Here is a 27,468-nt window from a genome sequence, read left to right on the forward strand (position 1 = left end):
TGCTCTGCAGAGGACAGTGCGCCACTCAGGAAAGCTTCTCCTCTTTAAGCCTCCTTTATAAATGGTACCAGAAACAAGCGAGCACAGGGTGGTCCCAGTTTGGTAACTTGGTTCCAAAGTTTGTGTGACAGCACTGAAGTTTTAGCCACAGACAGAAGTCAGTCTCAGTAATCTGCCTCATTGAAATAACTCTATAAATATATTTATCTGTCTCTTCCAGGTTCTCTTCCTCCTATTTACCTGCTGCATTTCTCAATACTCGGTGTTTGGTCAGCCACTTAATTGAAGCAGAGCAGCCCTTTGCAGACAATGACTTACTCCAGGCACCTGACAAGCAACAGCACCTCCACCTGAGTGCGGTGCCCACAGCAGCTGGAAGGTATTTTACTTCGTAGACTGAAATGTATTCCTGGTGTCATTCTACCTCTCAAATACAGGAACCTACCACCCTCAGAGGTACAGAGCATCTGCAGCACCCCAGTTACAAGGCTAATGTTATTCACCAACTCATATACCAGCAGACCTCCCTCCCAGCACAACTTCGTGGCGCTCCTTACAGCGGTCCCCAGCAACCCAGGGACTCCTGCGTTCAGAACGTGGCTCCCAGCCAGGACACCGAGCGTGATCAGAACAAAGCCTTGAATGATGCAGTGCCTTGACCTCACCCACAAGTGATCTCCTTTAGGGAAGCAGATATAATCAAACACTTCTCTACCAAACACAGCCAACAGCATCTTACACATCTATTTCGTTCCATTATACTCAGCTTCAATCCAGTTTCTAACATTCAGGACTTGTAACTACTGTGGTCCCACTGATCTACACACAGGTTTTTTCTTATGAGCATCTTACACCCTTTTTAACCTGCTTTTCTATCAAGGGCAGAAAGTACAAGATGGTGCCCCACCTGTAACAGACAACTAAATAATATTCCTGGAGCAATGACCTGAATATCACATTTCACAGATAATTTTTGTAAAAATTCACTTCAGAGAGAAACGGTCTTGAAGAAATTGCCTGTATTTTTATGCGAAGAACAACTATCTAGAGTCAGTAGCTATTTTATTCACAAAGTTAAGGTTTATCAAAGGCATAATCCGTAAGACTTTTAGATAACTGACTTTATTTCTGATTTAATGGAACGTGTATAAGAAGTAAACAAGTACATTGTTTCTACATTCAAAACAGTTTTGCATCCTCTCAACTCAGCAGTATTTTTTTCTTACTCTTCCCCTTTCGCTGCTTTCCCTACAGAAGGCCCACATGACAAACTGATAAAAGCAAGTATAACCATTACCTCCCTCGTTGATCTTTTAGTCTCCCACAGAGATGCTAAAGCAGAGATCATTGCTGCCTCATTAGGTCTGAGTTCTTAGCTGTGATTCGACTCCTTAAAAAACTGTTTAGTCTCCTCCTGATTGCCAACCCAAGTCTTACAACACCATCCAGTCCCTACATTTGGATCCCTGTTATTTAACAGACGTCCACAGACAGCCTCTAAGAAACGCCCACTACGCACCCACGACTGGACCAAGCCCCAAACAGACAGAATTGTAGAAACAAAACCCGAAGTTTAGGGGCAGGCAACCACCGCAGGCATACCTGGTATAAACAATGGCACACACTGCGAAGCTGTGGTGGGAACTCCGAAGAAGAATTAATGATTGCATGAAAGAATTTTTCAGTCATTTGCGAGAGATTCCGCTGGTTCTCTTCAAGACTTTCTGTAGGCTCCAGCCTGAAACAGACCCATAAATGTATGGCCAGCAATCAAATAAATGGTACTAGCTGTACTTACATGTCTGGTAGTAACCTTATTTCCCAGGGTAAATAGGAATCTTCCAGAAGTATTTTACACAAAAGTTTCCATCAATATTTGAAACCACAGAAGTTACAAATACAAGGTCATTTAAAACTCAGTAATAAACAGACAGCTGTTAAGTGGCATTCTCTCACACCATTCCATACAGACATGCATATAGAATTCCAACGGATAATTCCATTATCAGTTTGATGTTGGTTTCTCTGAAAGGAATTTTTGAGGTAGACACAGATATTTGAGAGTTAAACTATTAATAAGAAGGCCTATCTTTTGGTAAGCTCCGTAGAACATGAATACTTGAAGGTTTTCTAGGAGTTAGAGATAATTCAGAGCAACAGCTACTATCTCCGAGTCTTGAAGTGATATAAGAGAAATTAAAGCAAAAAAAAAAAAATAAAACCACACACAACATGCACACATTCCATCTTGCTGCTGTAATTAATTCAATGACCTAAAGCAGATGCTTTCTGGTACTACTGGAAATCCCCACATTAGTGGCCAACATAAAAGTATGAAGTAGCGAGTAGAAGAGGTCCTGCAAGAGCTCTCTATCTTCCTTACTCGCTCAGGGCTTAGAGGACATGCAGCAAAACTCATCTCGCTGTGTTGGTCAGCTCTGCACAATCCTCCCTGGGTATAAAGCCTGCAGATACATTTAACGTGTCTGATAAATTGACGAGTGGAAAAGTATAAAGGTATGAGAAAAATATTTGCAACAAGAAAAAAGGAATCCTGTTATATTTACAATAACTGGGAATCACGTTTACAAATAAATACATTTGCTCTCCCCCCCTTGAATCTCAAACCTTGTTGGATCCACCTCAAAGCTAACATGCTGCCACTCAGAGGAGGTGATCACAGTCCTTAGTAAAGGTTCCAAAAGCTTCTGCAAATACGTAGCACCATACACCTGTGTAGAAGGGAAACCAGAAGAGGTGGCCAGATTAACAGAGCAACTCGGGGAACACTCCAAAATTCTGTAAGCGTTCAAAAGCCTGAAAACACCTGATGCTTTGGCGTAAGCCAGACTGCTGTAAGATCGGCGTTTCTGTATTACACTCTCCCTTCTGAAACACAACTGTGACCAGTTTCTACAAGCATTTCAATTCATTTCCAATTTAGAGAAGACGCTAGGTCACTGTCATAACCACCAAAACCCGGTGGGATAGGAGCACACTGACTCAACACTTCATCTCTGCTTGCACCCAGCCTTACAAACTGAAATCTAGCCATAAACAAGACCTCTGACTTCGTCTCCCATCTTTAAACTGCCCGTTACAAAAAGACCACCAGGTGCAGTCTCCAAGCTCGTACTGGCCCCAGATTAACTCGTACAACTCAACTAGCCAGAAGCTGGAAGACCCCTCCTATGACTGCAGATTACTTCGGAAAGGACTTTAAGGTAACTACAACTTTTACAAATGTTTAGCTGTTTGTGTCGTCTAAATCACCAGTAGCCTTTACTGAAATCTACAAATCTTGCAAACATTTTTGTTACTGTGACCAGTTTTCTTCTTTACAACGCAGAACATAGAGACCATAGGCAAGATGAAACATTTATTGCCTTGGAAACTTTCAGGAGGACTTAACTGCAAGCTTAAGCCTAACTGGTCGAGTCATGAAGTCCTGGCAAAAGGTTAGTTCCAGGAGGAATTGTATTTTCCAGTTGGACCTCAGCGTAAGAGATCTAGAAGGTTTAGTTCATCAAATGTTAAGACACTAGAAGCAGAACTCCCTAAACCTAACAGATGTGAGAGTTGAGACTAACTTAAACCAAGACCCAAAGGCAACTCCGTACTGTCTTCACCCAATCTGGTTACTCAAGTGCTTAACGTCAAAGACTGATAGTTTTGTATTTTTATGTTACTAAACTTCTGTTATTGAAGTGAACTGTAGCAGTGAGAAAGATGAGATAATATACCTTAAAACAGAAAGTCATTATTTTACTGGCTAAGCTGTTTCCTCGGAAGAGGGTCTGCATGGAGTCTGCTAGTTCAACTTCCTTTGAAAACATATTCCAGAGTAGTTGGTAGAGCAAGTGCCGGGAATCAAAGAGCGTGACCAGGACACGAGCTAGCTCATCCTTAAAAGAAGCAACGGAAAGTTAATCAGACCAGCAGTGAGCCAAAGCAAGTACAAAATAAAGAATTATGAACAAAACACCAAGCAGTTTGTACCAATGCTTTAAATTTGCTAGGGAGTCTTGCACGCAAACACCACATTAAGCATCTGCAGTCTCTCTTTTAGTCTTTCCTATGCTACTGCTTGTCTAAAAATCTGCCCCATGATACCCAGTCACACAAATTCGTAATGGTTAGTCCAGATAAATAAGCAGTTATTCTGCTGGATAACAAAGCCCAATTCATCTTGCTAAAATCTAGACAAGCAAATACAGTTCTATTTGTCTGCATTCCAGCACACAAAACAACCAGCCCAAACAGATGCTTTTACTACAAAATAAATGTATATAAATTATTCCTAGACATTAACAGAATATTTACAATAAAAACGCAGTTTATAATCAAGATCTCTGACAATTAGATTCAGTACGCTTTTCAAAAATACACTAAGAGAGGGTAGCTATCATGAACGGTAGCTCTAATCTCTCTTTGGCAGACTGCTGTTACACCCTTAACGTTTGCACTAATTTTTATTTCAAGTCTTAGTCTTTTCAAAAATGCAGGAAATAAAATGCAGGAATCACTTACCCACTGAGAACAAGGCACCACGTTGGCTAAAGCCATAGCAATAGGAAGCTCCCCCTGATCACCCATCATCGTAACCAACTCCACCAACCTCTCAAACCGATCTGCTAGCACTGTTTCTGCTAACGTATCAAATTCTGTTCCCTGCTGCAGAATTTTGGTGAGGACTTCCATAAACGTAGCTCTTGTCTGGAGGTCTTTATGATAGCCCAAGCCTGATTAAAGAAACCCAGAACTACTAAGGAAGATGTAAAAATAAATGAAATACCAATGTCTTCACTATGTATTCATTTACGCACAGTTATTTCTAACCACTTTACCTATCGAGTGCATCAGCCCACTGTCCACATTTGCATTGAGTAAATTTGACATAGCAAGAACGGTGCAGTGCCGCAGCGAAGCCAGTCTTCGAGACATCCCACGTTTCCTGCCACCTGTTTGCGCACTTTCATCCTCAACTTCACTACAGTCATTTAGGAGGTTCATGAACAGTGTGAAATATCTAAAGAAAAAGACTTGGATAAGTAAAACCTATCCTGCAAAGCCAACCAACTGAAAAGATTTGCATACAGCAGCAGAGAGACAATAAGTCTCCTAAAAAACCTCGTAACTGCCCCAAGTAATCTTTCCTGCAGCACAGTCCAAACTCCCAAACGTGTTGTAACAACCAGAAGGCACTGTCCTAAAATTTGTATGGAAATTTTCTCAAACCAAGCAAGTGAATTTCACAGGTGTGCCTTTACAAAGAGATGCCTTGAAAGAGATTTTAATTTCATGGATAAAAACACAGCATCAAAGCAAGCTAATCCCTCTCATGAATTAAGCTTTCATCTGCATTAAGCAGACACAAAAGCCAAATTTTTAAATTGTTTTCTAAATGAAAATGTTTCTATAAACCTAGGAGGCCAAGATTTGTGAAATGGGATACGTAACAGGTAATTCCTGTTTGGATAACAAAACGATTTTGTTCGAAGAAAAAACATAGTTTGTAATAAAAGTCATATGGTACATCTACTTTGAGTCATTGCATTAAAAAATAGTTAAAAGTCACTGTTTACTTAAGGAATAACTGAGACTTTGCTTCCATCAACTCAACACCATCTCCTTCTTCAGGCTGCAGTGGAAGCCCAGCAAGAAGAGAGACCACTGCTTCCATACTCGCTTGGTCCAAATCTCTGAAAAATAAAATTTTAAGCAGCTGTGAATCAGTTCAGCAGAATTAGTCCCCCTTCCCCTTGATAATTTTCTCACCTAGTACCAAGTCCCTTTTCCTTCTCTACCTAACTGCAGGTGAAAACAATCTTTAGAGTTATTCCAGTAAAGCTCAGTCCATCAGGAAAACAGCTATTACACTTTGTGGTGCAGGTTCTAAGGACAAGAACTGCAAACCAAATTTGTCATCAAAAGAACTCAGTTAAGTATAAATTCAACACTACAAGGTTTGATGACTCTATTCTTCAGAATGCATCATATAAAGATACATCTCTAGCAAATAAAACGTTCAATCCTAATGCTAAATCAGAAAAGGTATTAAAAGAATTAAATAAACCCAGTAGACGTAAAAAACCCCACCCCACACCTCAAGTGCCATGTTAATTAAGACAATGCATTAAATATATTTCTGTTGTTGCTCACCGAAACGTAAGTGTCAATTTTTGTCTTTTCCTTAAAATTACTACCGTAAAGGAAGTCCACACGAGCCAGCTCCTCTGTGGATACCAAACGCCACCCGGAACACCGTTAGCAACTTGAGACACGGGTTCGTTCTTACCTTGTCAGGCATTTCACATCCTCATCTGTTGCTTGATTAGATGTTCCCATCACCCAGTCTGTCAAATATTCCACCATTTTGTTCCTGTTACGTACAAATATGTTGCTTCAACTTTGTGGGTTTTTCAGGGGTTGGTTTTTTCACCTTTGTTTTGTTCAATATCCCTTCCCTCCAACACACCTACTACTGTTGGCGCCATTCTGAGCTATTACGAACTCAGTGCAAGAACTATGTGAACCATCACACACTGAAGATGAACTGAACTAACTTTATTATACCCAGTAACACCCCTGTCTGTATCACACACAAAATTCTTACCTGTGTTTGGTTTCCCCACAATCAAAATAAAATTTTAATGCAGCACGAGGCTCTAAATTATTCTGAAGACAGAGACAGGGGTACTAACCCTATACGAGGAATACAGGTGTGAGACAGTTTTTGGTTTACTTTTTTAAACATACAACCAAACAAAATTACACTTGTCCACATTACACTATCTTAGAAGTTATACAATGCAATACTTACCTAAATTTCATTTCTTGGCAAAACGAAAGGTCATCTCTGCGTTCCATCATTACTTCTACTAACTGACAGAGCTTAGTTTTTATCTGAATTGCATGTACCAAATTTCCAAGCACACGTACATACCTAAAGAAAAAGGCATAAAGTTGAATTAAACACTTCATGCTACTTTATACTACAAGGCCCACACATCTGACAAGCCTTCTACACGCTGGCTAACCCAGCAGACTTGCATGATGGCTTAGCAAGTGTTTGGGTTACCATTTCGCCCCCCTCCCGAAATAAGGCAGCCCCTTTATCAGCTGCAGACACCAAATTTCTTCTGGCCAAAGAAGTTTTATATTAGTATAAAACTGAACGGAAATCTGCCCTTCTGTTGGTTTTTAACCACTAAAACCATTGTACAGAAAAACAAGCAGCAATGCTTACAAGAACAGGGCCAACCTGTGGAACAGTTAGTTCTTTAAAAAAAGGAAAAACAACCACCAAAAAACAACCCCAAACCATCAAAACCAAAAGAAGTCACCCTCCATCAGTGTACTTTATGGTACAGTATACGTCATCTCCCTGATTACTGAAGGTGCAAGAACCATAAGGAGGAGGATCAGAGAATCAGCTGCTGCTTCTCCATGGGTGCAAGCTAGAAGGCTCTACCTGACTCCTTAAACGCAGTACTTTGTATGGGAAGGTAAGCAGGATTTCTTACCTAACCAGATTTAGCATCATTGTCTCAATACTGGCTTGCCCAAGGTGTTCTGAGCTCCCTTCTGTATGATTGTCAAGCAAATTCTTCATTATAGCGATGGTTTGCTCTACAAATTGTGTGTTGGTCTCAGTTAACAAAACCTACAGGAAGAAAACTGCTGGTCTTAATTCTCTACGTGCAGAAACACAACGAGGGCATTTATCAAATATACTGCAGCATTTCAAAAATCTAACGGACAAGCATTTTTCTAGTTATCACCCAGCCAAAAGAATTCCAATACATGTCAAGATTCAATATGTCAACACTACCAGCCATAACGATTCGGAAAACATTCTCACAGATTCTGTACCCAGAGTTCACTAAGAATTCAAGTATGTTCTCAATTACTTGATGTTAAATCTAGCCTGTAATCACAAATACAGTCACCATGAACGCACGCTGTGAAATACAAGCACCATGCTTGCAGGTTTCTGTACAAACACAAACAGGTACCAATTTCAATTACCTACATGAAAGACAAGACTGACGCTTTTTCTTAAGACACAAACATGAAGGAATGTATCAGTAGTTTACCTGTCCTTGAGAATCAAAAAACTTGCTGATGGTATTCTTCAGTTTGTTAAACAGCATTGGATAAAGTGCTGGGCTCAACTCCAACCCCACCAGATCTTTAATATTCGTCCGTATCTGAAGTCCCACCTTCTCATGGTTACAGACCATCAGGGTCAACAATCGATCAATAAACTTGCTGACGGGAGTCTCTGTGTTTCCCTCGGTGGACACCATGGATATCATGGAGCCCTTCCGCTCGTTGACAGGGCCCATCGGCGGGCTGTAGGTCGCTAACCCTGCATTGCTGCGATGCTGCAGGCACACTCCCCCAAGGGCACACAAGAACCCCGTCATGTTGATCCACTCCTGAAGAGAATCTGTGTCAGACAAGTCTATGGAGCCTCCCCCACTGACATGTGACATTCTTCTCTTAACAATTGTCTTATGAAGACTTTCAGTGACCTGAAAAGGAACATCTGAAGATGAAATCTCTTCAATTACACCTAACTAATGGAGAGAGATCAGAATTTTAAAGTATTCCGTAACACACCCTGCCATTCACAAGTCCAGTCTCAAGAATTTTCTAAGATTCACCTTTTATAGTTCTCTGTGACAGTATGAACAGAAATCTGTGCGGAGGCACCGTTTCAGAGAAGGTGAAAAAGCAGGGCTAAAAGGGACTGAAGGGGGCTGCCCAGTCCATGCCCTGCTCTGCACCAGGACTAAGCATATTTAAGTCACGATAGCCAGCAGCTTGTTTAGAAACTTCCAGCAAAAGGGATTTCCTAATTTCTCCAGTAGTACTCCAGAGTTTTCCCTATTTTTTTTGCAATTTCTTTTTAATTTTTAAGTTCAGCCTCCAACTCCCTTACAGCAATTTAAGTCAAATTGCTTCTTGCTCTCTTAGTAAGCACAGCAGACAACTGACTATCACTATTTTTCTGGAATACTTTCACAGAGCTTAAGTCTGCCTACAAGACTCATTTTCTAGATTAAAATTCAATTCTTTAAAATAAATAAGCTTCAATAGCTATTTTGAATTTCTAAGGGTTGAACCTATGGAAAAATTCATAGTCACCTGCCCATCTTCCATTTTGGTCTTTGGGTAGTTAAGGATCAGTTTTGTAGCTTGTTCCCATTTTGCATGTGTATCCTCCCAAGCCTAAAATAAGAGATATCAAGATTTAACTTTGAAACTACTTGTAGCAACAGCATTTTCTATTTTCAGAAAAAAATGCATGCAAAGAGCATATAAAGTCAGAAGAAAGTTTACCTCTGTGTTGCCTGCAGTTGGATGTTCAATGCGTCGTAATAACGCCATCACCCTTTTCTGAAGAGCTGCTCTCCCTGCAAAGGAGCACAGAACATTGAACCAAGTTTTCTGAAAACCCAACTACATCAAATAAGCGATCTTTGAAAGCAATTATTAAATTAACAGAGGAACATATCCCCTCAAAGCGTTTAGAAAAGGATTCTTCTTGTTACACTTTAAAATCCTCATGAACTCAGTCACCCCAATTCCCGACTCTGTCTAGCAATTCTGAAGATCAAGGTATTTCACTGAAAGCAGGAGCAGCAATCAAATCAAGAATCGCAACCTGCTGAAAGAACTCAAATACTAGTCGTCTTATACAGGCAGAAAGGCATTCTACAGATCTGTGATTCTTACCTGTTGACATCATATTGCTAACAGATGCAAACTCCATGAAAGTATTATAGTTTGGCAAAAAATTATGCACTGAGACTTCATCTACTCCACATCTGATATCTGCTTCCTCACAGAGGTGACGGAAACAGGACATGGCAACAAGGACTGCCTCAATATCCGGGCTCCACAGAAACATGTACAAGGCGACTTCCAATTTTGTTTGGGCTTGGCGACAAATCGGTGTTCCGCTGCATCCTGCTGTGCTTTCCTTGGGAAACAGAGAATTCCGAATTTGGTAATATTGCATATGAATATGGCAATTTTATTAAAATTCAGCCTTATCCAAATTGTTCTTTGAAACTGCTTTTATTCTGGTAGGAATAATCAATCCTAAATGAGATCAGAGTTCATGTATGCTGCTGCCCAGTGGCTAAGAACCTGCTCAGTGGCTAAGAACCTGCTCCTTCCCTCAGGATAGCCCTGTACTCCAGAAAAAGTTATTGATACTGCAAAAGTGTACTTTAAAAACAAAATGAAAGCTTTGGCTCATAAAATACATTCTAAATGTCCTCTTCATTTTTTTCCTGCAGCTAAACTAGTAGTAAAACTAGGCTTGAGAAAGCTGTCCTGCAAAGGGGAGACATTCAAGGTCAGGCTCGATGGGGCTCTGAGCAACCTGACCCAGTGAGAGATGTCCCTGCTCACTGCAGGGGGGTTGGACTAGATGGCCTTTAGAGGTCCCTTCCAGCCCAGTACATTCTGTGAGTCTATGATCCTTCACACTACATTCAAGCTGCATGTGATACTTTAAAAAGTGGGATTTCAGATTTAACAATTAATTAATGTGTAGGGATGCCATGTGCAACCCTAAGAAAAAAACAGTCGCCAACATTTTAACTTGAAAAAGGCGCGACTTGTTCAAGTTCGAAACATCATTATTAACCAGCATATTAGATACCTACGTTATGTAGGATGCAGATGTCTTCCTCCTCAGAAATAACTAATGTTATTTTTAAAAATTACTCTCAAAGCAATTTAATTTCTACTTGCATACAGGTTTTTCTCCCCAAGTGTTAAAAAAATCATATATTACTCACCATGGAAGAATTCCCTTTCCCTTTCCTGAGGGTAGCTCCCGGAGCACAGCGTATCATCTCTTCATGGTCAAGGGAAATTTGACTAGTTCCACCTCCAGAGACATCATAAAGGAAGAGGAAGTGGCAGGAACTCCTGTCTGATTGCTATAAAGAGATGGAAGAAAAATTTTAAAAATCAACTTTTTTTTAATAAAGGGTGAAAAGGATAGATTTTGGGAAGGTAAAAAGCTCTTCAGCATTTACACAGTACTTTTCACACTGGTGCTCTCAGGGTGTATAAAGTTACTCATATTAATGGTATCTTAGAATGACATTTCCCCTTAAGAAATTATCTGGAGAATCATCTTCAAAAAACCTCACCATGAGGTAAGCACAAAATGATGCCTTTTCCTCCATTCCTTGGAGCCTCCTGAAAGCTCTATAGGCTTCTTGGTTTTACTCCACAGAATACACACTAACATAAACAGAATTATAATTTAGATTTAATTAAGTCTAAAGAAGCCAAGGTCAGGAGTACTGTAGATTTTATTCCATACATTTTATATTTGATCAGAAAAAAGCAGGAACTGAGATGGTGAAGCAGAGCTCTAGTAACAATTATCATCTTTTTGTGGTCCTGATATTAATGAATATCCTCTAAGTACTATGAGGAAACAGATTTTTTAAAAACAACTAATTACTACTTAACTGGAAGGAGAACGATAATATTAGGCATACTCTCTATTTGAAGGGCAGTTATTCCACTTAGAGGCCAAATGTAAAAGTCTTCCTGGATTCACAGAAAGACAGAATGTCTAAGGTCTTCAGCTGCAATACCCGAGATTGTATTTTACAAATATATCTTAAACTGGAGGTATCAAAGGAGAAACCCTGCTACTCTATCAACACAAAGTAGTGTCCACCAGTATCAGAGCTACCAAAGTTGAAAAGAGAAGAGAAAAAAGTAATTTAAAGGTAAAAATCCTTTCGCTGAAAGAGGACTTTTTAAGCACACATAAGACAGTATCCTCCTTATGTTAGCACAGCTATCTCCAGGTCAGACAGAAAAAGCAGAAACCCTTGGTTTTTTTCCTAGTAGATCTTTAATTCAGAAAGTGATATAGCAAGTCTGGTTTTAATTCTAGCAAGTACAGCATTACAATGTGCGTTTGGCTTGGAAAAAGTCTCCTGAGACTATTGGAAAGAAGCAAGTCAGAACTCCAGGACTCACATGAACACGAGATCCAGAAAGAAATTATTATTTCATCAACGAAGAAGTATATTTTGTCATAACTAACTTTCCCTTTTTCTCACCTTGTGGACTATTTCCCTTTGTATTAGGCAAATAGGTATCAGGCACCAGGTTTCTGCAAAACATACATTTTCAGGGCAAGTAAAACAACCGGTGTAGATAAAGTAAAAAAAAAAAAAAAATAAAAAAATCCTAACCCTAACTTCGGTTAACAATTCCAACCAAGGGTGCCTCACAGAGCACCATCTCTCAAGCAGAGAGGAAATCAGAAAACAGCAAGTGTAGGTGTAGCTATTAAATCTCTTCCAATCATGAAAATAACCTGGTAAATAAGGAGAGTGACAGAACAGAGAGCAATTCATTTTAATGATTCTAACAGAGATGTGAACATTTACTTACTTTGTTTTTTAGAAGAAATTTATTCCTACAGATGAGAATCTCTCGCAGCCACTTGAGGATTTCTGTACTGCTGAGCATCTGATGACTAGTTAGTTTCTTGCAGATATAAAAAAGCATTTGTGAACTGCAGCAAAATGAAATTCAGCATTAGCTTTATAATCTAGTAATAAAGATTTTGAAGATATTATTACATTTTACACAGAAACAGGCAATTAGCATGGAAATTCTATACGTATACTAGCATCAACTTTTAAGATGTATAATCGCTATAATATCGCTTGGAATGACAAGCTCCCCTCGGACCCTTCCCACCGCCCAGCTGGCCTTTTTCGCTCCCTAGAGGAAGTCAAGCAATTTGGGTACTTGTTAGAAGTCCGGACGCCAGGGCTGTCGGTTCAGAAGTCCTCCACTGATCCACAGAACAGATACAGCACAGACAGCGGCAGTACAAGTTTACCTACACTGCTCTGACAACGTCTCTCAACTCTGTTCTGGAAGGAACACATCTAGGGATGTTCCTTCTTCATATCCATTCAGGCCTCACACTCTCTGTTAAAACTGCCAAAGGGTCCAAATTAGTGTCACTTGTAACGGGTTTTTCCCCCAGCCCGAACAGACCACGAACTCATTTCTACTACTAGAAGTCACAGCAGCGAGTTTCAGCTATTGCCCATCCAGGCAGGGCTCACCCCAAAGCTATCCCGCCACAAGCCCCGTGAGCCATATTCAGCAGCCAGGCAGGCCGAGCTGCTGATGCTGGTACGAGCGCTCCTCCTGGGCCGCTGCTCCCTTTCTTCTAGAACAAACATCACTACCAAATCACATCAGATCACCTTTTTTTTTTTTTTAATTATGTAGCTCATGCAGTTTTTAGAATTCTGAGTTCACAGATTTCTAATTTTTGGTTTAGCATTTTGGGTAATTCTGACTTTTTTGGAACTTCTTTTCCCTCAATATTCTCCAAGAAACCAACCACAACAGCTGCTGTGAAGTTATAAAAAGGAAGATAACTTTAATGAATTAAATTCACAGGAAAGACCTGTGGAGATCACAGGTCAGGGCAAACTACTGCCTTCTTTAGCAAATCCACACTTCTAGAATGGCTTAGCACTACCCTCCCTCAGCCCCGGAAGGATAAAACAGAATTTAAACAAGTAGTAAACATCTGAACGAGGGGGAAAAGTCTCTAACCTTTCACACTAATAGTCATTTCTACACCTTAACATCAGGCTGAAGAGAGTCATTAAGAAAGCCAGCAAAATGTTGGGTTTTGTATTTTCGTTGAATTCACACAGTATAAGGAAGATACAACTTTTTCATGAATACACGTAATAATTTTGACTGCAGATTCATGCCAATGTTTCCCAAAACATTCACGGCTATTTCCAAAGAGAAGATAAATCAAAACAGCTATTTCTCTCATTTACAGAAGGTAACTACATACCTAATTTCCCAGAATGTTTCTATAGGTGCGTCAGGATTCCACAAGTCAATGCTGTCTAACTGGTGAAGAACTAGCAAGGCCTAAATTCAAACCAAAGTAGTTTCACTCAAAAGGCAGAAATTTACATGAAGTACATGAGCACGGGCAGAGAAACAGGATTATTCTTACACAAGAAACATTCTTGAATTCTACCATTAAACTATCAAGAAATCTGTATTCCATATATTGACAGGTAGCAGAATATTGACACTATTTGTGGCAATTCTTACTGAGGCAAGGTTTAACACAAAAGCCTTCGTTCACCTACTAACATTCAACTATTTCTGTAAAGCCTTAACAGCCTACAGGTATAGTTAACCCTCTTCTCAGCCTGCCTATGAAAACCAAAAACATGACAGCTGTCAGTGAGGCACGTGCGCTACTGAGCGCTTTTTAGAATGGGAATCGAAAGACGGGATAACGTAACAGGCACCACGGATTGAAACAAGAACAAACTCTTTCTGTTCCGTTACGCAGGAGAAGCTGAACCTCCCTTCACTGCAGGTGAAGTCCTCTGGAGACCCACCATAGTGCAAAGCACGCACAAACGCTGCAACTGAACTGGCAAAGGCACAGAATCGGCAACTTTACATCGGAAGGCTAAAAATCAGAAGCAACTCTGGTGATTTGTTAGCTTCTTCAGCCAAAGCCGGCGGGAAGAAGATCTCCGTAGCCTCAAAGTATCCTATCCACCCCTCCCACATACAGCCTCCCCCGATTCACCACGGAGAGGGGGCCAGCCGCTGCGTTAGGCGAGGTTAATGGTGCTCTCTGCAAAGGTGGGACAGAGGACCTGTCAAACGGTATTTGGTCAACACCAGGGATGAACAACCAAAGAGGTGCAGCGCAGTCACACGAGGCAGCGTGAATGGGGTTTTTTAAATTTTCTTACAAAATTTACAAGTTTTTCTTGTAAAACTGCAGGGGACGTTTAGAAAAAGATCAATGGAGGCCAAACTCTGCAACACAGAACGTCGCAGAAAATCAACCCTTCAGAGCTTCTGCAGAAGCCTTCATTTGTCTGTGCACTAATCGCTCGGGACAGAGAACATCAACCCTTACCTCCATGGCTTCTTGTGCTATATCTGGCATGCTGGACTGCGGAACGAGTTGTACAAGGCCCGTAATTAATTCGGCCGTGCTACCTTGCGTCTCGGGCCCTTGCTTCCTTGGATTCTAAATTGCAAAAAGGAACACGCGTTTAGTCGTAAAATTTCCTCATGACTGACCACGTTACTGACCGCTACAGGGGCATCCCTGCAGTTAGACTAGGTGGATTTCTGAACCTTTGAGTACCCTTTTTTTTTTTTAAGCTATGATACCCCTTGCGTATCATATCTTTGATAGAATTCAAAGGTTTTTAAATTAAACAATAAACAGACCTGAGAAAATGGAAGATCTAAGACTGCATCTGTCTTTCTACTCATTGAAATGATGACTAATTTTCCCCCACCCCTTATTTTAATTTTCTTGTTGTATTCCCCTCTCCTCCCCCCACCCCCTGGAGAGTCACAGAGCTTTATGTTCCCTTTCATTGTGTTGCACTGGTTCTGTAAAATTTCTTACAGTTCCTCTCTGGTTTTGTCCTTTTCCTTTGAAAGCACAGAAGCATTATAACCACAAAAAAGAACAAGTAGGGAAGCATCCCAGATGCCAGGTTTATGTTTGTAATCCTTATTCATTTAGTAGCTTCAGAAGTAAATGTTACTGTGACTGAATAGTACGATATACTTACACACAGCAAAAGCTTTGGATCAGCATGGATCAGTTTTACCAAGGATAACAGCAAGAACTTGTAGCTTCTGGTTTCCAAATCAGTAGGTTTTTCTTTAAATTTAAGGCTTGTCATTTTCTCCTTAAATGTAAGACTCTGATGGAAGGAAAAATCAGAGTCATTGTCAGTAAGGTTGTCTACATAGTAGTTACAATTAAACATCTCATGAAGTATATTGCTTTTATAATCTATAATTCATGAAAAAGTTTAAAAGTATAGAAAATTCACTCCAGTGTAGTCATGTAGCCTTCTACTTAAAAATCCCCTATTACATATGCATATGCTATCACTTTATTGTATCTTTAAAGTTTCCTTAAGAATTGTTTTAGTGAGCTGCATGTGGATGTAAGAAAATTTTTTGCATAAGACAAACTGTGGCAAAAGAAAAATTGATAAAAGGACCATAAAGAATTTACAAGGGTTTTCTCTGGTCTGAGAAATAAATAAAAATAAATGTTTCCAAGGAAGCTTCAGTACATTAGAGGGTAGGGAACTTTTTTTCCAAAGGCAAAACACTCTCTTTATTTTCTACTGTAATCACAGTCCAGGTTATAGCATCTTCATCTCTAAGATGTCTGAAAAATGAACCTTTCCGTTTTCCTAAGGCACACAGTGCATTGCTTAAAAAACCAAACCACAAACAAAAAACCAAAACTAACTTCACCTAAAAAAACCTAAATAAATCAGTAAGCTACCGATGGTACGCCAAGCGACTTCCTTACGTGAAACGGAGGACATTTTAAGGTACGCACGGGAGTTCACAGGAGGTAATCTGGTTGGACTCCAGTGGGAACTACATCACGTTCCACCACTGCTGTTCACACCACAGAATCCAGGTAGCAACATGACCAACACCAATGTCACACCCAGCGCTGGCTGGGAAACAAGCGTGTGTGGCTGCTACTCGTTGTAAGGATTCCAAAAACTGGGTTTATGCTTCAATCCTACGGTGTGCACGGCCCTTCAAAGTGAGCTACCCCACTGCACGGCAACCAACTGCCGTTCCTTCATCCCAGCAAAACCAATCTGGACACATGCCAAAGTGTGAAAAATACGAGAGAGAGGTATAAGAGTATATGTGTATATACACACACACATACATAAACACGTATGTTACAGAAACGTGAACTTGCATTGCTCGGTCCCCAGTACGTCCAAAGACAAAATATTTTCATCTCTCTCCAGCAAGTTTACAGAATTTATATTTTCATTAATTTTAATATTTTATCAGCAGGGATTAATAGTATTTTTGCTCATAGCTACCAAAATAGTTATGAGATAGCAACCTGGACAAAAAGAATTGCCGTTGTGGACACTCAACACAAGACAGAACACAACGCGCCTCAGAAACTCAGCTTTTAAACTATTTTGTCTAGTTTATTATTTGCAAAGATCTCAATAAGATGAACTTGTTTTTCATTTTCACTAAACTCACACGTTTTGAACAACAACAAAAAAACCCAAGCTTGAAATCATCCTCAGGGTAACTGAAGAAGAGATATGACATCATATTATTAAATCCACGAGAAATCAGAACCTCACACTATTTCGCTAAATAGTTACTGTGAAAATATACAGAATAAAGTCTACTACACAAAAAGCATCCGATCAAGAAATTGATACCACACTGGCAGAGGTAACTAATTCTGTGCTAAACCTGAGTTTGCTACCGTTAAGGGAACTCTGAGAGGAGGCACATAGCAAGAGGAGCCGATTCGCTTCTGTGAAGCCATTTATTTACTTCACACACTCAAAACAAAAGACTATCGATAAACCAAGACAGGGACATGACTGCTCTCTGGAGATACAGCGAGGGGATAAACACCGGTCTGAGGCTAACAGACAACTGGAACAAGAACAAATGGGGATAAGTCAGACATAAATAAGTTTAGGCTGGAAATTAGACAACAGTTCTAACCACCAGAGTGGGGAGATTCTGGAAGAGCATCGTGATGGGAAAGTAGGGGCAGAAAGAAAAGCACAGAACCAACAAAAAGCCTTTCCTTCTAGGAGGGAGCTCAACTGGCTGTGCAAGGGATGGCCTTGCAATGGCCAGGGGCAGCGCTGCAGAGGTCTCCTCCAGCCCCACGTCCTGACGGGAAACGCGCTGCCTCCGGCACCCAGACGGCGGGAGGCGACTGCAGCGGTAACTATGCACAGAAAAGTCAGAGCAAGGAAAGGCTTTTCTGCGGTAGTTACAAGGGGTCATACTTACAGCAACAGAGGCCCACTGCCATGCAAAACAGTGACTGGTTGGCATCTGACCATGTGAGCGACAGCAGCCAATAAGAACGGAAAATAAGAAGCAGAAGACAAAGCACCACCAATCAATGTCAGAGTTGCAACCCCTGCTATTTTCTCAACAGATGAATACATACATGTAAAAAGCAAGTTAAACATGTCGTAGCTTTCAACTAAAGGTATTTCGATCATTTGCTTTCATTTGAGAAGCCAAACAGGAAAATTTTCATGATCATTTTAGGCCTTCTAAAACACCAACCAAGCAAGTTCACTTGACACGTCGGAAGTCCGAAATGGAAAGTTCAGAAGAAAGGCAATGCAGCTGCATGTGAACTTACTAAAACAATTTGGATGAACTACAAATTTAAATTTACTCAAGACTTTTTCCAAGACAGCCAAGAACACTGGCTTTCATAATGCTTGAAAAATCTTTTACTTTGTTGCTGTCACCGAGACCAAACAGTCAACTTGCTCAACAGAAAGCAAGACAAACGAAGAGATGCTCGTGCCAATCATGGTAAACGCATTGCGGTCTCCAGAAATCATCTTCACATACAGAATGCTTTTGGTTTTCAGATTAAATGAGAATAGACATGTTACCTAGCTAGTCACATAGCAAGAAAGCTTAAAATGAACAGTTAGCCACAGAGGACAATTACAGAAGAAACACTTCTATGTTGCTGGTTTAAAAGCAGCATGAAAACTGAGGAACATACACCGCTGACTAGAAACAGTCAATGCACCAGAACCTGCAAGGTTTACAGAGCATGTATGGCTCTCTGTTGCTTTTTGGATTGCAATGTTCTTCCCCCCTCTAGTTTCCAGTCTAAAGTTAATGAATAAAAAAGCTGGAATGGAATGGAGACACAGGAAAAACAGTGGGTTTGTGTTCTAGCAGCTCCTTTAGAAGTCTTACCGGAGTCATGCGAATTGCTGGATGTGCCCCACAGCCTTGAATAGCTTTGTGAAGGGTCTCACTGAACATGCTGCGAAGCTCCATGGAATGGCAGTACACAGCATCGATCTTGGGCCACCAGTCTAGCGCAGACTACAATGAGAACACAGAAATGCTCAACTGTTCAACTGGTAATATAGGAGTTAGATGACGATTTATTTCAGACCTATAAAAGCTGCAGCATAACTCACCTTTACACATGAGTATTTTACACAGTATTACAGAGATGTTAATTTTGCATTCTCACCATAAATCACATTTAAAGGAGTCGTAACAGAAGCAATACTTTCAACTTAGCTGCTTACTACATTGCTTTTCTTTCTGAACAAACTCTGAAACCATAAATGCAGGAAACCACGGTAGATTCCAGGATACTGAACGCTAGTAAGTAATACTTGAAAACAAACCAACACTCAATTCATTGTGATGCACTAAACAAAACGGAAAACTGGTATTCTAAGTGCTTGGTAGTATCTGAAAAGCTGTATTTCTCCACCACAGATACATCTACAGCAGCACTTTCTCCACTATTTGACAAAGTGCCCGATACTTTTGTTTTTTAAATAGAGCATTTTCATTACGATGTTGGGACAAATGAAACAGAAAATGTTACGTAAATTAAGCAAGGCTGGTTGCTCAACACTGAATGGTTCTGTTTTCGTAGTGATCAGGAAAGTATTTCTGACCAGTCTAAAAATTAAAGTCATTAACAAATTGAAGATGAACAACTGCACAAACTTTCAAAATATTTTTGGCACTCAGCATTTACCACAATAATACACTATTTAAACTCATACTGGAGCAAATCCCTGAGCAAAACCGTAAGGGCAGCTCTTGCCCTAAGTCCCCATGTCAATTCACTACAAGTAGCAGAAGGTGCTGTGACGATGCATGTCCCGAGAGTGTTTTTCAGGTATCAATAAAGCAGTACCTATTATACCACCAGAGAACAGAAGCTTCATTTGTCATCCTACATTAGAAGGTATCAAAACATATTTGTTTTGAAATTTTACACTGGAATAAAAGCTCTCAAACTGGGAATCCAACCAGTGGACAGTGTGAACAAAGATTTGTATGTCCTTCCTTATTAGCAAGGAACTGCTGCATGGATACAGGCAACAAGATTTGGGCTACTACTCCAGTCATATTTACTAAGGAGACACTGATCTGAAGAGAGGCCGCAGATTGCCGGGCTGATTAAATACTTGGAGAACTTACATTTGTGATTATTCGGTGGAGCGAATTTACCAGTACATAATGAAAGGTCGATGGGGAATTCTGTGCCAAGCAGATCTACAATGAAAATACATAAAAGCCACTTAGAACATCTTTTGTCTTTGCCATCTTTCTTATCACACTGAATAACGTATCGGAGCCCTTATATTAAATTGACAAAGCTGCTAAATCTAAACAAGAGAAAGTCTAATCAGCTAAGAAAAGATTTATGAAAACATGCAGGGATTTATTACTAAGGGATACTTACACAGTTGAACTTATTTGTGAGCTTCCAGCTGCTGGCAGCATATCTTCTATAACTGACAGATCATCAACAGTATGTGGAGAATGACTTACCAGTAAGTAGTGTTCTTACCTTAAAGTGTTGGTTATTATGAGGGTTTATGCGGAAGCAGGAAACTAAGCAGTCAATCATAAGGTCTACATCTGCATTTTGATTGCCTCTTGAAAAAGGTTTGCTTGGATTAAACAGCAAATTCTATATATTAAAAAAAATATATAAATATATAAATCAGACACCAAAATTATTCTTGCCTACTTTCAATACAAAACTTTCTACTGAAAAACACTCTGGTGTTCAATTAAGGAGAAATTAAAAGTTTATTTCAGCATTTCGAAATTGAAATTTCTTCTTTGCAATTAGAAAACAGATATTTTTACCTTAAGATCTACTACCATGGACTGCACTAGCAGGAAAATGACGGAATTATCTTCCCAGTTGATGTAGGTAGATGCTTTGCACAGTTTAACACAAGCAATAGCAGCACTTTCAGTCAGCTGTCTGCTCCCACTGTGGCCTGCAAGTGCTTTCCTCAGATTGTCCAGGAACAGTTTCTGCAGAATTCAAATCAGGAATAGGTACAGCCAGAGCTTTGGTAATCTGTGGTCAGGGTTCTTGGATCCTTAAACATTAAAACCAAACAACGCTGCATTTTCTGATCAGAAACGATGGATACTGGGATTGCAAAAGCCAACTTGATGCAGCGTTCGGGAGCAACGTTATGTTTATTAAAGACATTCATTTGGAACGATCTAGGGCAATCGGAATGGCACGAGGATGACGGTTGTTTACTGTTAACCACCATGTCTGCAGCCACATCAAATTCAACAGCTGCCCCAGGTACCGCAGTTAGGGACCACACAGCACACACGCTGCAGAAACCCAGACCAGCACCACACAGGGCAGCTGGGAACAACGCCAAGTTTGCTACCGGCGAAGACGGGGAATCGCAACACAGGGATTCAAATCTCCAAGGAGTAAAAGTTCTGAAATAACATTGTTTGGGACATACTATCTGTATGAATTACGGACAATGAAAGAACATGTGTTAGGTGAGAACTTAAAAAGGGTGCATAAATTCACATGAAGAACTGTAATGTGTTTTTTGGGAAGGAAAAACAAAATAAAATAAACCTGAAACATAGAATAAGCAAAACCCAAGTATCCTCTAGAAATGCGAACCAGAATTCAGATACTTTTCTTCTCTTACCTTGTTCATTTTAGTTTCCTCTACCACATCCTTTGCTATATCTTGGATTATTTCTGGACACAGGACCAGGAGTATGATTTGCAGTGGCCAAACTGCTGCTTTACGTTTTGTGCTTTCAGCAAAGCCATCCACTAAGTCAAACAACTTCTCTGCGCAATCTGCATAAAATAGAACCCCAAGTTCAACATCAATTTTAATTATGAAAAGGTAAAGAATAGATATAAACCAGCAGAGGGATAGCTCCACCTACACAGAAAAAAAAAAGAGTTCTGTTGGGCACATTACTGGCATGCTACTGGGGATAAAATGGTCTCAACCCAGTTAAAGACATGGTTTACCTGAAAATATAAATTTTCCTCTCTTTTTTGACTAGAGAGGAATACAGGTGATGTTCTCTAAGTTTTTTTTCCTGTATCAAGATGAAAAATATGTATTTAAAGAGTTTCGATCTTTTGGGTTTCATTTCTTTGTGTTGTGAACTACAAAATGAATCTCTTTAGAAGGTGAGTCGGGAGAGAAAAGAGAAAGCAATGCATCCTTGCCTGCCCTGACAGAGCTTGACAGAAACGTGTTTCTTATTTGGAGGCCGCACAAGACGCAAAGAGGGCACAAAACACAAGTGAATGTGGGGATGTCTGAGAAATGAACTTTTGAACACTATGTCATTCGTTATGCCTTACCAGCCATATCAGTCTGTGGTGTTTGATACAGCTTTGTGAATTCATCAGGATAGTTTTCCACCCAGTTCCAAAACGCCTGCAGATAATGCAAAACAGCTTTACATTCCAGAGCTTAAAAATATTTTTTCTGAATTACGTATTTCAATGAAGAGAGGCTTCACTCTTACTTCTAACCACTCCACATTTCTTGCAAAACATATATGCATCAAAGGGATGCACCACCTTACAATTCACTATAAAATATAAGTATTCCTAAATTAGAGAAAGTCTGCAAACAAGCAATGAAACAGAAGATAAATATTAAAATACTTACCTTTTCAAGACTGTTGATAACAGCTAACTGAGCTACTTTCTTAAGGGCTTTAAACTTGAACACAGTCTCTGTGAAGGTAAAACATTTCTGCATTTAGAAAAGAAATTTGGTTCTAAAAAGCAACACAGATTATAAAAGACGTTTTAAAAATTGCTTTGCATTTCAACCAATGTCTTTATGCTACTTAAGTATTTTTAAATATTTTGGTAAATATATGACTATTTGGAGCAAAACCCAGCAATAAAGAGATATACATAGAGATGACACAATGGTATCAATAACTAGCCACATTCAGATAAAACACGGGCTCAAATCATACCTTGCAAGAGTCGTTTTAGTTTTGAACAATCCACACTGATGTACTGTAAAAGTTCAATATCATGAACGTCAGCATTATCTTCTGAACAAACAGTCAGTTCCTGTAATCTAAAAATATGCAAAGTGAACTAACTTCTCAATCAGATTATGTCAGACAGGTACGAGCATACCCCTACGGTTCTATACATCTGAACAGCAGGGCGGTATCATACCATCTTCTCATGGAATACAATCTCCTCAAATTAACTTTTCCAGGTTTAAAAATGAAAGAGAGATCTTGCATGATTAAGAGTTAATATTACAGTTTTATTCCATCCTCATACTGAAAATGGCTCTAGAAATACCAGCGATGAATCTTACACAACTACCAATACCATCTGGGGATGGTCTGTTTACGCCCAAGACTTGCCTAAATCCTTCTGTTACCTACCCTACTGAGCACTGATCTTGCCATCTTTTCAACTACATATTAAATTCATGGAATCACAACACCTTTAGACTGCTGCTCCTTACACCAAGTTTTGCCCCAGCTAATTTCTCAAGAGCAAAGCACTGACAGATGGTATCTAGTGCTGCTGAAGTGAGCTACAACTCCTCTTTGCAGCTAAAGAAGGTTCGTGTTCTCCTGGCCTGGCAAACAGGATGACTTTTAATCACACCAATTTAAACACAACAGTGTCTCTTCACACTTTGGTATTAGATGATCTACTAAACATCTCATCAGACACTAAGCCACTAATAAGTAAATCATATGTTTTCACAAACTAAAGATTGCCATGTCTTGTTCCAAAGCTGCAGATGTGTTTTAGACATGGAATGTGATTTCTAGTACTACACACAAAAGCAGTTCTTCATTTCTTCAACGCCAGGGAAACTTAACAGCCCTCGCTGGGAATGGGAAGGTCCCCACTGCTGTGCTTTTCGTGCCAAAAATCCCCCAGCTGCTGTACGAGGCCTAGAAATATGCCTAAACAGGAAGCACAGGTCAAAAGATCAGCAATGCTAACTGTCGGCAAGCTGACCCCTGTGGAGATCAGCAACAATTGGTCAAATATTTAACTGTTTATGTACAAGCCACCCTGAAATGAAGAACAGATTAGGGAAAAAGCACTATGCTCCAGCTCAGAGGGATGGTAAGAAGGGCTTTGGAGCTCAAGATCTAAACCATGCTACCGACATACAAACACACATAGACCCATGGACTAGATTCAAAGACTGACAAAAAATCTCAACTGAAAAATAGTTCCTATAAAAGGAGGAAAAGAAATTGTTTCCATTTCTATAAGCAGCAAAACATAATCAACCTATTGAGTAAAACCACATCCTCCATGCCAGCTGCCAAGCCTATGTTCTTGAAACAGACGTTATTGAAGTATTTAAAAAACTTATACAGAGCCTTAACATTTTAAACTATTAAATAATTTTAGATGGATTGCAAAAATGCAAATATTTTCCAAAACACTGGAGTGGAACTGTTTTTACACTATAACGAAAATATAAACCTTTGTTTCAATTAAATTGGCACACTCCTTGCTATGCGGCCACATAAGGCTGCCCAAGCTCCACTTCTAATAAATCAGGGATGATGTTAGCTGTAAGAATGTGAGACACGAGCTAGGCTACTTCAAGCAACTTTCAAAAAACATCAAAGTATTTCAGTAATTAAAAGCTTAATACACAACTCCAGTGGACTGGCAAATGCTGAAGCATCAGAAGGATCTAGAACAGATTTTTACTCAAAAAGAGTAAAGAACAGATGGAAACTTTGGGCCTGTACTCTCTTCTCCCTTAGAACAGCAGAAAAGAGAGTTACTTTTTTCAGTAAATGTGCTGTGAAACTCAAGTCAGTCAGAAGACAAATGGGTCTTTTCCAACAACTAACAGTCCAGCTGTTTTGTCCCCTTCAGGAATAAGAAATTTAATGTAAAAGTTTACAAGCAAGAAAAATTAGGAAGAAAAACAGCCTTGGGCTCCAACAGAGCTGCACACAATCAGAAATTCTGCATTCTAAATTCATAAGTAAATGGATACAACCCATTATCTTCACCATCCTTTTTTTCCCTAAACACCTTGCACCCACAAGAACTTATGCAATTGTTCAGCTCAGTTACCATTATTTTCACTCCACGACAGCATTTGACTGGTACTTATAAAAGCAGATCAAAAAAGCAATAAATGCAGCTCACAGAAAAGACGCTGGCAGTGACTTAGAATGGATACGAAACAGGTTGATTTTGTAACCTCAAACTCCAGTAACATTTTGACAGGTAGAGGGAGTTTCACTTAGGACCTGTCTTGTTAAACACCATTCAAACAGTTAGCTGGTCTGAAATGAGGAGGACCACAACTCATGCCAGACGTTCTAGACACCAGTATGCAGTAAATCTTCTAATACACTAAGCCAGGCTACCGAAAAACACCTACCTGGTGGAAATGCGGCTGAACACAGCATTAAAGTTATTGCAGCTGAGAGAAAAAAGAACCCCGGAGGCAGAATTACGCAGTTCGGCTGCATGCTGGTTCCCTTCACGGTAAGTGTGGATGAAGTGGCAGATTTCTGGCAGCAATTGTTTTACCAGCATAGTCTCGTCTAGTCGCATGGTATCCTTTGGTTGCTAAAAATAAACATTCAGTAGTTCACGAAATGCCGTTTTGTAGGTTTGGAGGCAAAACCAAAGAAGCATCTGCCACTAGCAGGCACAGGACCGCAACCTAAACTCCTCATTCTGCCTGCAGGCTACCACTGACCGTAGCGCAAGCACTCTACACAGAAAAGGCTTCTTCCCATTTGAACATTAACCTGTACCATTCAAACCACCTACATTTTCAGTTAAGTCTCCACAATACGTTGGACACCAAGTTGATCAATGTCATCAAGCTAGTTTTGAAGTAAACCACATTTCTGTTCTGATGAAAGCATGCTGTTGATCTGTGTAAAGTATTAGCAGCAGAGCATTAACTACCTCGGCTTTGAAAGGAAGCTCAAAGGCAAAGACCCACCCCTGCTTCTCTTTTGAGTAGTATTCTAACCACTGTATTTGAAAGCAAATATTTTATATTAAAAAAAAGAACCAAAAAAGTGTTTCTCCCTTGCTCTTGCCTGGGACTGCTCTATAAGAGTAAAAAATGGCTTGACTTTCCTGCAAAAGAAAAAAAAAAATATCTAATTTTTGCCAGTTTGCACAGTATGAGACATAAGGAAACTATTTACAAAAGAATTCAAAGTGAAACTTTGCTCTACTAAGAGCTAGTTTTAACAGAAGGGTCAGCATTGAAGCTTTCTAAAATTCTACCAATGAATTTACCATAGGGAATTGGGAAGTTTCAGAGACTCCCACTTAGTTGACCTGAGTCCTGTTGCCATGAGAACTTGACGAAACATTGAGCAAGAACAGCGAGCAAGAAATACGTCTGAAGATATCGCAGAACACAACGCTCTTTGTATAGAACTTTGGCTCAGTCTCATTAAACATATACTGCCTCAGCTTGCCCTCATCCAAACTGACCCAGCAAGAAGCATTCAGCACAATTCCAGGCTGTTGAAATACTGTCATCTATCAGGAAAAAAGCACTAACATTTCAAACAATATGCATATAAGAAATATTTTAAAAGAATTAATTTCTGAAATTAAAACAGGTGTTTTGACTTGTTGCATCAAAGACACAAGAAGTGCCAAAGAGAGATATTTACCTCAGCTGTAAAAGCTGAAAATTTTTCTGGAAAATGTATTTACCTGTATCTTTTGTGACTTTAGAAGAATCCACAATTATTCAGAATGTTCTAGTACTGTAACATAAGATAGGCCGCTTGACAAATCTAACCATAATAAGGTCATTACCTTATAAAGAAAGAACCTTCAAAAGCTGTTGCAGCGAAACAGCAAAGAGCTTAGTTGATTTCATGACATTCGTCCAGGAATACAGCTTTAAAAAAAAGATTCCTTTCTTGTTAAAGGAATAAACCATTGCAAATGTTGCTCACAGTGAAGTTTGGCTTTGCAATTACACAGTTTAGCCCAGTAAGTTGTACAACCGTTCGCATCCCCAAGGCAATAGCAGGCTGCCTCGCAGCACGGCTCTATTTGGAAACCTCAGGACTGGACTCCCAGTGGAAGTTTGGACGTGGTTAACTAATGTAATCTAGGAAACACCTGCAAAAGTCATCTTTAGAATAGTGACAGCAAAGTTTCTGCTGCATATGCAAGTACATGAAAAAACACTTCAACAAGTGAAAGTTTTAAGAAATTTAAAGAAAAACCAACCCTGTATGCATAACTCAGTAGCATAAAACTGAAATTCTTGTACTGAATTATCTGCGGCTTTTAACATGATTTACCATCCCATTACTTTTCCTGTTTAAATTATAGGATAAAAACGTTTTGATGCATCTATTCAGAAAATACTGAGCAGAACATGCCACAAGCATTCAAAGCTTATAAAAACCTAGCACAGCTTCGTAACCACATCTAATTCTTCATTTGGGTTCGTGTCCTCCCTTACTCCAGTTCACACTCGTCTCCGAGTA

The 27,468-nt window shown here is 39.8% G+C and overlaps 1 protein-coding gene across 3 annotated transcripts in view; it reads right to left on the reverse strand.

The window, feature by feature from the left end:
- NF1 (neurofibromin 1) overlaps positions 1–27,468 on the reverse strand; it is a 93,384-nt gene that overhangs the window by 54,784 nt on the left and 11,132 nt on the right. For 2 of the 3 annotated variants that reach the window (XM_086475305.1, XM_086475304.1), the window contains exons 4-30: positions 25,368–25,558; positions 22,945–23,051; positions 22,626–22,693; positions 22,313–22,388; positions 21,633–21,790; positions 20,803–20,976; positions 20,498–20,620; positions 20,125–20,199; positions 18,868–18,999; positions 15,672–15,806; positions 14,999–15,112; positions 13,898–13,977; positions 12,454–12,577; positions 10,824–10,967; positions 9,748–9,994; positions 9,352–9,425; positions 9,157–9,240; positions 8,100–8,540; positions 7,527–7,666; positions 6,824–6,946; positions 6,299–6,382; positions 5,586–5,702; positions 4,848–5,029; positions 4,531–4,742; positions 3,744–3,905; positions 2,629–2,732; positions 1,603–1,738 (exon numbers count right to left, since the gene is read on the reverse strand). In XM_086475305.1, the coding sequence (XP_086331431.1) occupies positions 1,603–1,738; positions 2,629–2,732; positions 3,744–3,905; positions 4,531–4,742; positions 4,848–5,029; positions 5,586–5,702; positions 6,299–6,382; positions 6,824–6,946; positions 7,527–7,666; positions 8,100–8,540; positions 9,157–9,240; positions 9,352–9,425; positions 9,748–9,994; positions 10,824–10,967; positions 12,454–12,577; positions 13,898–13,977; positions 14,999–15,112; positions 15,672–15,806; positions 18,868–18,999; positions 20,125–20,199; positions 20,498–20,620; positions 20,803–20,976; positions 21,633–21,790; positions 22,313–22,388; positions 22,626–22,693; positions 22,945–23,051; positions 25,368–25,558 (3,807 nt within the window). Of the gene's footprint in view, positions 1–1,602; positions 1,739–2,628; positions 2,733–3,743; positions 3,906–4,530; positions 4,743–4,847; positions 5,030–5,585; positions 5,703–6,298; positions 6,383–6,823; positions 6,947–7,526; positions 7,667–8,099; positions 8,541–9,156; positions 9,241–9,351; positions 9,426–9,747; positions 10,028–10,823; positions 10,968–12,453; positions 12,578–13,897; positions 13,978–14,998; positions 15,113–15,671; positions 15,807–18,867; positions 19,000–20,124; positions 20,200–20,497; positions 20,621–20,802; positions 20,977–21,632; positions 21,791–22,312; positions 22,389–22,625; positions 22,694–22,944; positions 23,052–25,367; positions 25,559–27,468 lie in introns of all 3 variants that reach the window. The other variant, XM_086475303.1, reaches the window with a different exon arrangement.

The sequence above is a fragment of the Leptosomus discolor genome, chromosome 18, assembly GCF_034619465.1.
Source record: "Leptosomus discolor isolate bLepDis1 chromosome 18, bLepDis1.hap2, whole genome shotgun sequence".
NCBI lineage: Eukaryota > Metazoa > Chordata > Aves > Leptosomiformes > Leptosomidae > Leptosomus > Leptosomus discolor.